The sequence below is a fragment of the Limulus polyphemus genome, unplaced genomic scaffold, assembly GCF_000517525.1.
Source record: "Limulus polyphemus unplaced genomic scaffold, Limulus_polyphemus-2.1.2 Scaffold1598, whole genome shotgun sequence".
In the NCBI taxonomy this organism is placed as follows: domain Eukaryota; kingdom Metazoa; phylum Arthropoda; class Merostomata; order Xiphosura; family Limulidae; genus Limulus; species Limulus polyphemus.
In genome coordinates, this window is record NW_013667208.1 from 37,705 (window position 1) to 50,625 (window position 12,921).

At 30.1% G+C, this 12,921-nt stretch overlaps 1 protein-coding gene across 2 annotated transcripts in view; it reads right to left on the minus strand.

The window, feature by feature from the left end:
- The window catches only part of LOC106464246 (vigilin-like), a 77,386-nt gene that overhangs the window by 31,415 nt on the left and 33,050 nt on the right, over positions 1-12,921 (minus strand). For both annotated transcript variants that reach the window (XM_013924374.2, XM_022391961.1), the window contains exons 10-11: positions 9,420-9,559; positions 3,723-3,827 (exon numbers count right to left, since the gene is read on the minus strand). In XM_013924374.2, the coding sequence (XP_013779828.1) occupies positions 3,723-3,827; positions 9,420-9,559 (245 nt within the window). The remainder of the gene's footprint in view (positions 1-3,722; positions 3,828-9,419; positions 9,560-12,921) is intronic.

The window sequence follows — 12,921 nt, forward strand, 5'->3', positions numbered from 1 at the left end:
AAAACTTGATAATGATAATTTTTGTTTTCCAAACAAATAATTTGGAAACAAAATATGGCTTTTTTGAAAATAAACTTCATAATAGTTTATTTAACTAATAATTACAGTAATTTTCTTTCAATTAGAAAAAAAATTTAATGTAGATTAAACTATCTTCAATGATTGGTTGAGTGTTTTTTTCTTTTTCTTCTTCTCTATCAATCATACACCAATTTAACATGTTTCATAATCCGGTAACATTAATTCTTCTAGAAAAAAAACAAAGCATTTTACCTGGTGAAGTCAAGATAGTCAACTAAATCAGTTATAACTTCACTCCATATTTACTCGTTATTAATTAAATAGCATTGTGCTTTTCAAATATTAATTAATGTTTTGTAAATTAACAATAGTTTTTAATATCTTCCAAAATAACTGCAAAATGTTGAAAAATCTCCAGGTTATTATACAAAGTTAATACTGAAGTTGGTTCTTGGGACTTTAAATTTATTTTCAATCATTATAAAAGGTACACACACAAAAGTGTTCAGATACTTTTCAGTCTTTTATCTTTGTCATTAATGTTAAAAATCACCTACCATTGCAACACAAAAAGAATTAGATGTAGGTAACCAAGTAACTCTAACTCTGTGAAGAGAGCATTACTTCTAATGTCACCATCATTCAGCTTTCTAACCATGCACAAAATGTTTATACATTGTAACATTAAAAGCAGTTTAAACCATAAAATGCAGGCATAAATATAATTTAGATTGATAGGTTCTAAATATAGAAGCAAAAAAAATTGAGACACCCCAATTTTGGCATGATCACCAAAATATGGGGGAAGTATGTAGTTCATGTTTGAAAACCATTTTTGAAATAGAAAATTATGGAATGAAACATGTTTATTAAATGGAAATTTCTTCAACCCCCTAAAATTGTATTAATCTTTTCCAAAAAAAATGTCAAAAACCACAAGAATGGCTGAAATTGCATTCCACCTTCAGCTACCACTCAGTTCATTGGGAGATTATATGATTGACACAGTATCCTCAACAACATCAGGTATGGAATTTGTATTTTATGACAAAGCTACTGAGTGTATGGGACTGGTCTGCTGCTAACCCTAATATTGAACTGCTGACCAGAGAGAAAGAATTCAGTCAGTAGCACCCTACAACTTATGCTAAAAAGTGACTGTCACTCTTATATTGTAACCACACCTTAAAGTGCAGGGAACAAACCTGACTTACTAGCTCCAAAATCCAGAGTTCTACCACAGGCCCAATCCATGCATGAGACATATGGAAGCTAATCTTGCAAGCCTGTGTTCCTTGTGGTTCTTAAGAACCACATTACTGATACTGTGTATCAAGAAAACCCTACTAGTCTTGCATCTGTGCAACACATTCAGTACCAGGCTAGCATAAGTAGGTCACTGGCTATTCTGCTGAATTCAGAGAGTACATCTTACTTGAAACATGGCTGGATTGAACAATTGCATGAGGACGGTCAACCCTCAGATGTTCTTGTAGTCGTGATATCTATTTCAGCTGGTAAACACCAAACATCAGTGACCACAAATAGAGTTGGGCAATCACTTAAAAGCATTGATCACATCAGTTAGTGTCATGTAAGATTATCAATTAATTGATATTACAATTAAATTGATTGATGTCACAAAAATAAGGAACTAATTGAAATTAATGTTTCCAATTATTACTATTTTTCATAAATCCAACTGTGCAAGTGATCACAATATTGGCATTATGATTTACCATATTATTTTCTTGAATATTCAAGTGTTCTGTTTTGGCCCAGTGATTAGGGTGGTTACCTCATGATTCAAGGTTTCAATTCACATTGCCACCAAATATGCTCACCCTTTCAGGTGAGGGAGTTTTCAATCATCTGGAAAGTAACTCTCTCACTATGAGGTTGGTCAAATTGACAGACCTCAAAATCAATTTTTTACTCATAGTTTCTGTACTATAACTTTTAATACACTTTATGATACTAACTGATTTTTTAATAAAGTAAAACCAAATCAAATTAATATAGCATTCAAATTTGCCAGTATCAGTCATTTTATTTAGCATCAAAAACAATGCAGACTTCGTAATGTGCAGTAACAAATAAATGTTATAAAGAGATGTTTTGGATAAGTATTTTGCCAATCTAACATACAATTTTCGATCTCTTCACTCTGGAATATCATTATGCAAAAAATAATGACTAATTTTATGCCTATGATAATCTTATTCTCCCCTATTTTTTACATGTGCAGTGGTACATGCTGTTAAGTTTACTGTCCCTTTATACAATGAAGATGCACTTAAGTATGCATGAGCTTGAATGCCTCAATATAATTGTGTTCCTATAAAATAGTAAACTCATTCCACAGAGAATGCATAACTAATACATTAACCTATTCCTAACAGTAATCTCATTAGTCAATCATGCTTAATATTTATGCTGATTTATGATGTTTACTTCAGTCAACAAAAATTAAGTAGTATCTTCATAAAAACTGGAAGGGAGAAATGCACAGAACAATATTAATTGTATTTTCAGCTTGATATAGTTTCATATTACATTGTGTACATAATACATTTTCATGTACAACAGTTTACGATTAAAAAAAAAAGGTACTTCATTATAATTTGTTTTACCTGAGGATGTCCATCATATTAAACAAAGAATTATTCAAAAATGTGTTTAAAAAAACCCAAAATAAACTGAAAATAGGAAGATTACTCTATGTGAGAATAATTGATTTGTTGAATGTAACTGATTAGCAAATTTCACTACTCGCTTAGCTCTAACCACAAACTTTCTGTAGATAATTGTGAAAAGACAAACCAACTTCAATCTTTTTTCTAAATTCACCATTTCTGGATGAAATGTTCAGATTCTATAATTTTTACACTGGGATATATCTTCAATTTGAAAAAGCACTGTATGACAGCTTCCATACTTTGTAAGAGAGCAGGAGCAGGCCAGTAGTTGTAATAACAAGAACTGACAATTCTCACAAAATCTAAATCATTATTTGAAGATGTGCATTTTTTCAGTAAAATTATAAACACACACTAATAGTACTGTTGCACTAAATGATTTATTATTTAATTAAGACTGACCTTACAACACTCCACAGAAGCTTGTTATAATGGAATTTGCAGTGTCAGGCAATAGTGCATAATCATCACAATAAATACAATTACAGTGGGGTAATTGTGCACTTTGAATATTTATGCAGAGTATCTGCACTAGCCACTCCTAATTTTGAACTGAAGGACTAGAAAGGAGGGAAATTGGCTAACAACAGAGTTCCAACTTTTAAACTACTTACTCTAATCAAGTAACAAGATTTGACTGTCACTCTAAATGTATCCATGACTCCAGAAAGCAGAGTGCAACTTTAAGGTTCCATGTTTCACATTTCATCACTATATAGTTACAGTTTAAGCATGTTAACCACTAGGACAGAGTGGTTTCCAGGGAAGTTCAAAATTTGTAATACTGTTCTTAGAGTTTGAATAACTTTGGTATTTAAAAACTAAAATAGATGATTATTTCAGATGGTGTTACAATAAGACTTTATATACAACAATTTAGCCTTTATACGTGCACTGCATGCTTTTGAGACTTTTAGTCTACTTTCAAGATAATTAAAATAAAATAGTAACTATGTTAAAACAAACACAGGTAATGGAGGAAATAACAAGTAACATAATTACCTGATTAAATCTGTCACGAATATCTTTAATACTTTCTCCTTTAGCACCAATAATGTTTCCATGGAATCTTTGTTCAATAAGCAACTCCTTTGTAGTTTCATTTTCCTGTAAAACACCATTTGTCACTGTTTTAAAATTGTTTTGTTGAAACTATATTAACAAGTCAGTTGTTAAGGTTTTGATATGGATTTTTAAAAACATGCAATGTTTACTTGTATTCAGAGTTAAAAAGACTAATGTAATTTTAGTGAATTATAAAGGGATATTTCTCCAACATTAAAACATGTTATGTACTTCCACAATTAGTTCAAAAATCTCAAACTTAAAGTGAGAAATTATTAATGAAGTCATAATATGAAAAATTAATGGATTGCAGCAAGCACATTACCTTACCAATAAGTGATAGAAACACATGTTCAGCCTAACTATCAAGATGCCTTTTTACTATTATTATTAATTATTAAAACCAATGAAAATAACATACAAACAAACTCAGTAATGTATCTTACTTGCAAGAAAATTTAACCTTCAATATTTCATTTCTTAGCTTCACACTGACCTAGCTTTAATTATGTGAAGGAATCAGTTGGTTTCTACTATCCCTGTTCTTCTGTAGGACAAGTAAGTACATCTGTACATTTTTAAGTTTAGAGGTCTTAAGCTTAAGATCAGTAATAGTGATGTTGTGATTAAGATATTAGATTATGCTGCTAAGTGTTATATTAAAAAGTCTGTTGTTAACCACAAAGCTACACAATGGTATATTTGTGCTCTGCTCACTGTGGGTATCAAAATGATTTTCAGCATTATAAACCCTCACTTACTATTGAGACAGTGTAATAAATATGAAAAGAAATTGGAATAAAATGTACAAACATTAATGCATTTAGATATAAAAAAAAATTCTCTGAGTGAATTTTTCACAAATCAAGAATTTATGAGGCTGTGTAATGATGTTTTACGCTTGTCCTATGACTTCAGTATTTTTGCAATTGCAATACATGGCAGAACTTTGCTAACCAATAAATACTTACCATATGGATTAAATGTTTAAATTTTTAGTATAAGAAATTACAAACATTTATTGTTACTTATTATAAATTTTAGTTAGAATGTCTAGGAGTTCTCATAAAAAAATATGCATCGACGGAACAAAACAACACACACACACACACACATATATATATATATACACACACACACACACACACACACACATTCTGATTTACCTTAAATTTGGGAAGTCACATGTGCAAGTACAAATATGGTTAACACAGCTTTGAAACATTACTGCAACAGTAAAAGTCATCATTAACATTCCCTCTCTTCTGATTTTGCTTTAACTCATATGTAGATCAGCTTGAGAAATACAAGGAATGCATATCACAAAAATACTAAAATATTTCACAAGAGACAAACACCACAGATATGACATGATAAATGGCTACGTTTAAGAAATGCAAATATTTAGTTGGATTAATTTTTACCTAATGAATATACCAAACATATTAGTTTATGTGGACAACTGTGCAGGCTAGAACATTAAATCCAGAAATAACTTTTTGTTCCTAAATTGTAAACTGCCAAATTATAGATTTTTTTTTTTTAATAAGTCATCAGGTTCTGTATTTACACTACAGGTTTAGTCAAATACTGGCACACTTTCCAGAAAACTACCCCTACATACAGCTTTTGTTTCTGTAAATGAAGTGGCATCCATAGCTCCTTACAAGAACCAACACTTGATACATGAAGCCTTAAATGTTTATACAGTTAGTTGCTGTATATTAATGCAGTTCAAATGACTCAAACCAGTGTGCATCTTATGTTTTCAGATTTTTAACAAGTAGTAATTATAGTGGTCATTTCTTGAATGTTTTAAAATTTATAAGCATTATGATAATTCTTTCAAGTTTTAAAAAAGTATACAGTGATTTTATCACCATACATTCACAACTTTTGGGATGTTCAAAAGGTTGACAAAAATCCATTTAATGAATTTCACAAAAAGTTATGAGGGCTACATGCACCAACCATCACTGACCACTACAAACTTGAGAACAATTAATCAAACAGTGGGATTTAACTGTCACTAATAACACACCTATAGCTCCAAATTGAAGAATGCAATTGTGTTAGTGTACAGGAATTAGTTTAAAAGTGTGTAGCCATTAATTTGACTTCAAGCACACACAAACAATTTTCTGAAGTGAAGTTAGACCATAGCATTTTAAAAAAACAATTGTGACTTTTAACTTGGCTTTGAAATGCAATATCAATTTAATTTCCTATCCAATTACACCCTTTTATAACTTTTGTAAACTATACAACTGACATAATAGAAAGCAGCTATGATACTGTAATATGTAATATGAATCATATATTAAAACCTATTATATTGGTCATGTATGTAATTTTTGAAATAAAGTAAAGCCGTGATAATATAGTTTAACAAGTTCACATGAAACACATTACCAAATAAGTTGTTACTCACGTTTTAAATATGAAACATTTAAAATGGAAATAAATTATTCAGTTGGAATAGTGTTCAACAGTTTATATACAAACATGTATTAACATATACATATTTACAAAAATAATGATTATAGTTATTCATAAACAAGTATTTTAGTTTTAATAAAGAATTAAAATGTGCAGTCAATTACAACTGTAACCATCATCAATAACCTTTACAAGTAGTAAATACAAAATACCTAGGTCATGGAGACCAATTCCATTTTTAACACAGCAACAAACCCTAATCATTATCATATTTAGGTCCAAGTTAAAGTTTAAAATTTAAGTGATTTAGTGTTATCAGTTCAGGAACATGCTAATCTTATTTCAACTATTCTTTAGATAGAGAAATTTAGCATGAAAAAAAATTTCAGTAGTGGCTTAATCACCCAATGGATTACATATTCCATTGTCTTGTTGGGCAGAATTGTAAGTTCTATTATCTTAAGTTCATGTACTCAAGAACTGTTATGCTAACCATTCACATACAATAAAAAAATATCAAACTATCTAAAACAACAAATTTTTGATAGATGTGATTGCTAAAACAATGCTGATAAAATATTACATACAAAATTGAAAAAACAAATGTGAGCCAAGCTATTAATGAAGATATCCACCCACTAGTATTTTGTTCACTGATCTGGTATTACACATTAGTTTTGTTTCCAAAAATATGAATAAACACCTTTCTATTAAAGTCCAGTATTTTACAATAAAAACATGAGAAGCATCACATTAACCATTGCTCTTACTGCTCCCTTTCACTTATTCCTCATAATTTTTTCCTTCAATAAGATCCACTAACCTCCAACATATCCTTATGGAAACCCCTTCTATATGTACAGCTAAAAAGTTGATTATTTAACAGAATTTATATTAAATTGTTTTTCAAAAATTAAAAATACCAAGTACATTACACATTGAAACCATAGTGTTATGTTACAACAAGGACAAGTTATACATACATGCCACAATAGTGTGCGTGCGTGCACATTTAGAGAATTGCAAACACATAGTGGAGAACAGCATCAAGAAATTAATGTAAGCATTTAGACAGAAGTACTCATTTAAACTAATAAATTTCAGTACTGACACACTATGCTTATAATCCTCTTTTCCTATGAAATAGTCTACTCTGTGTTTTCACTTAATGTTTCATAATGAGCTAATTCAATTTTGAAATAATATGGGAAAAGTGTTGTTCAAGAGACATCTCACATTACAAGCAAGTGCTCTGCTAAGTACTAGCACTTACTATTAAAGCACCCTAACAATTCAAACTACAACACTTTTTCCACATAAACAGGCCCATTCTTGGGCCTTATTTCAAAGCCATGGCACATGTACTAGCTGGGAATCACTTTAGTAAGCCATTTAGCATCTCCTGGGTTTAATATCAAACCCAAGATCTCTAGCAGGATGAATGCTCTACCAACTGAACTGAAAGGTTAATCTACTAGCTGTCAATATTAAGACAGTTTAATAACTCAAACTACTAGTGTCAAAATATAGCACTGTACATTTAATTCATATGAAGTGTTGTTATAAAGAATTTGAACATGCCTCGAGTATGCATTTTCAATAGTTATTTTAGATCATACTAAAGTAAAATCACTTAATTTGAACAAATAATCAAACAGTAAAACCCATGATGTGTGCTTTGAAATTCTAAGTTTCCAATTACACAATGCAAACAAATTGACATTTTCCTCCGCTAATCACACTATTTCCTATGTATAGGAAATTTCTTATTTCACTGTGTAATTATACTACTTAATACTGAGGTTCTTTGACAACTAAGTTTCATCCAAAAGCTGTAATGTATCTCCTAAAGGATATTATTAACTAATCTCAAACTAACACTAACTATTCAAAGTATTGGCAGTAAATTATAACACTTGAGATAAGTCTTAAATATGCATTACTGCAATCTGCAGGCAGAGGTAATTAATAAGTCTTGAAATTGTAACATTAATATATGCAATTATTTATCTTTAAAAAGGAATCTTTCTTCACTTTAACAAGATTTTTTTTCTACTAACCCAAACGATTTAATTTCACAATTACCAGAAATCTTTTTTAGTATTATTTCAACAAATTCTCTAAGTAGATTATTAAATATAGATAAAAACAGCTTTCTTATGTATTGGTATGTTAACAAACATTAGCTATATAGCAATTTAATTGTAACTATGTGTATATATACACTGATGTTTACTTAATTTTTGAACTCCTTCCACCATTTCTGGAAATTGACTAGAAACTTTAATATAGGCAAAAAAACAACAAATAATGCATCATAAAAATTTGGATTAAGAATTTTTGACCAAACATATTCATTTTAAAATTAATATCAATATGTTAGAAAAATATTTAAAAACCATCTAATTACAAACTTCTAATTCTTCCAATTGGTGCATTTAATTTACTTTAATTTACCAATGGTGCTGGGCCCCTAAATCAGCAATCAAGTGGTTTGGGTACTTTTGGGATTAGCTGCATAGATGGACATTGAAACCCATTGCAAGCATGGGCAATTAAATATTTATATATAAAACTTGAATTTTGGATTTTTAAGTTTGCCTCCTGATGTGGAGACCACAATGAATATTCAGGACTAAACACTTGCTGTACCGATTTAATTGAAAATTTACAAGAGATGTAAATGATCACTGAAAACAAGTTGCAGAGAACTGTTTGCTCACCTCTTTTCTGTTAACTTACATATTTACTGGCATTGTGTATATTGTGTTCATGGGTAACAAAATTATACTTAATCCAAATATTAATAATCTAACTGACTTCTGTTATATTTAATAAAAATATATCTGAACTTTATGAAATAAAAATATATTATTTATAAATAGACGTTGTATTAAAAGTAACCAAATTTTTTATACAACTTTTTCCTACTTATGATATAGGTGGTATTTATAACAAAGAAATTATGATCAATAGCAATACAAATATTAATATCCATGTTACAAACTGTGATTCGAGAATATTACAGTAGTCTTAAAATATTAGTTGTTATTTGTATATGTGCATGTATAATTAAACAGCAGACACTATAAAATATAAATGTAATTTTCATTAAATACAACTCTACCTTTAAACTATTCTTGTTCACATCTCATGACCCTAAAAAATAAACAAGGTGGCCGTTTCTCTTCTTACCATTTTATGAACCATATCCAGAAGTTCCTGTTTGACCTGTGCCACACCAGCAGGATTTCCTTCAATTCTGATAACGTTGCTGTGCTCAGTATCAGATGGAATGTGAATCATAGCATTAGTTTCCTGTTTCAGTCGATTTACTATAAGTGAAAGAGTACAACAATTAAGACCTTTCAAAATGAAAAACTAGGATAGCCAAAAGTAACAAAACAATGTTTAGGGAGAAAAAGGAACCTATTGGTCTATCTCAACTGTCACTATTATAAATTAAAAACCTCAAAGCTAGCTCTTACCATTTATATAGTTATCAAATATTCTCTTAAACTCACTTAAATTTACTGCCTCCACAACATCTAAAGGCAATATCCCAGAGGCCAACTACCCTGTTAAAAATATAAAGGTGTCTTAGATGAAGATGACTCCTACCTTGCAAAAATTTATGTGTCCCCCAGTCCTACTATTCTCACCCTTAAGTACAAAAAAAAGATGATGTATCAACACTATAAATTCCCTTTACAATCTTTAACATTTCAATCAGATCCCCTCTGACTTCTTTTTTCAGGAGAATACAGTTTCAAAGATCTTAATCTCTCCTCATGTGACAACCTTTCCATCCCAGGCCCCATTCTATTAACCCTCCTCTGAACCCTTTTCAACAATACAATCTCCTTTTTAGGGTAAGAAGCCCAAGACTGAACACAATACTCCAAATGTGGTCTAATCAGTGACCTATACAAGGAAATTATAACCTCTTTATACTTTTATTCAATATTTCTATACATACAACCTAAAATCCTATTTGCTCTACCACTAGCAACAGCACACTGCTTGGATGGCTTAAGAGACTGATAAATCATTACACCAATATCTCTTTCTTTCATGACACTGTTAAGGTTATTTCCATCCACACTATACTTAAGATTCAAATTATGATAACAACATGTATTTATCTTGCATTTACTATAATTAAAACCCATCTGCCATTTATTTGCCCAACTCACTAAATGATCTAAATTCTCTTGTAAAGCAGTAGCATCCTCACAGCTAGTAACACCAAAGACCTTAATATCATCAGCAAATACAAGTAATTTATTGACCATTCCTTCATCTATGTCACCGATATAAATCAAAAAGAGCAAAGGTCCAAAGACCGAGTCCCTGGGCACCCAACTTCAGACATTAATCCAATCTGACTGAACTCCATTTATAACAGCCGTCTGCCTGCTTTCTTACATCCAGCCATTTTTCTATCCAATTAGCTAACTTATATCCACACCTATACAGATAATTTTTTTACACTCCTTTTACATAGCACTTTGTCAAATACTTTCTGAAAATCCAGATACCAAATCTACACACTTACCCTCATCTCCTTAGTGAAACCATGTTGACTATCCAGTAAAATTTGTAACTTAGTTAAATGACTTTGCAAAGCATCTTTTATCAGACTTTCAAAAAGTTTTCCCACAACTGATGCAAAACTAATAGCCTATAATTGCTGGGATATATAATTTTTTTTAGTAACCTCCCTTGAAAAGAGGAATAACATTAGCTAACTTCCAATCCTTTGGCACCTGCCCACTATTCAAAGACTTATAATAATAATAATAATAATATATATGAAAGAGGTGTAGTATTTAATGATGAAATTGACAATTAATGGTTATTGGACCATTTTTTTGTAATAAACATACAAACATAAGCATGTTTTGCACATAGAAAATATTATGGCGGGAGACACTCAGATTATCTTGCTATCAATTCAGTATTTCCAAAAACAGTTTTATTTAAATAGTGCTAAGTGGTTTCATAAGTGATTTAGTAACTTTGTGAATTGCAAATATAATTTTTCACCGTGCAATGTCAAGTAACCCAGCTAGTAATAAAATAAAATAAAAAGTAGCAAGTGGCTTACATATCCAGTCCTAATAATATTTATGATACACAAAGTCACCATGGCAGTACCACAATTGTCTTTGATGATGCTGGAAATTGGAGACAAACCATATGCTAGTTCTTTATTTTAACCCTCTAAATAAAGGCTTGGCTTTTCTGTGCATTAAAATGTTTCACAGTTACATTCAAAAATGTAACTAAACAACTTTATTATCAATTACTGTCAAAATTAGCAGAGTATAGTTTATAGTTAAATTTCTTTTTTTATATATTATCTAAGTTTTAATTCACTAACTTCTAACAAAAATATTAAAAAAACCTGACCTTCATTTCAGTTAGCATGCTTGTTCTAAATTTTACCCTTTGTGTAACTTTAACATTATAGCAACAAACTATAAACAATTCCAAGGTTAAATGTGCTAAATTCTCCTTGTATTGTGAAATAAATTCTCAACCAATGACAGAAGACCCACTTAACTTAAGGTAGTTTTCAAAACCAAGTGTTCTTAGTTGACATACATATATAACCAATAAGAAGAGCTCACTTTAAGATTCAAGTCTTCAGTGGTCTTTTTGAAATTGGTGCCAACAGACATTAGAAAAGTAGAGGATAATATTAGATATGAGGAAGTATATGAATCGATGCTCATATCATTTAAATTATACTTTTCAATATACTATTTTAGGGATCATGTATATTTTTTAAAATGCATATTTGAAAGGAAAATAATTTATGTATACAAGATTTAAATACAAAAAAATTAGGCTTAGATAACTGAGTGCATGAGTCAAAAGCTGTAAGCATGCACATACAAGTGTGTGAAAATCAGCTAATGTGACGTGTGAAGAAAAATTAATATCCTACATGGCAATAAAACTAAAATTAAAATACATGTGAAAAGGTAAACAGTTAATAAGTTAAAAACATGGCAACAAATAATTCAGAGAAAAAAGGTACTGCTAATTCTTTACAATTTTCAAAACCTCGTATCACCATATATTGATGATTTAGCTAAAGTTAGTGTTATGGTAGAGAAAATAACAGATATGATATAAACTTTTACCTTATAAAAAACACTTGATATTCACTTAGGACATTCTAGAGATTAAGGAAATGTAATATGAAAACTGTAAGGTAAAAAGAAGTATTTTTATTCTTAGAATAAAAATTCCCTTCCATCCAAATTGACTCGGTAAAGACTTTGGAAATTCACAGACAATATTTTTTACTATAAAAATACTTTATTACAAAATTGTAATACTGTAAGTATATAAATATATTATAGTACATAAATTCATCTTAATTTTCATGATTGAATAAAATGACAGACTCATGCTTAGAGAGATAAGACAATTTATATTTAGTTAAGTAAAATTCAATATATGCATGCAAATTAAAGATGTAGAACATCTTGCTAGTCAAATACCCAATCCTGGCTTTTAATAATCTGATTTTCTTTAACATTTACACACATCCCTAATTGTCAACTAGTTTCTAATAATTTCAAACTAGTGTGTGTGTGTGTGTGTGTGTGTGTGTGTGTGTGTGTGTGTGTGTGTGTGTGTGTGTGTGTGTGTGTGTGTGTGTAGTATATATACGTAGTTA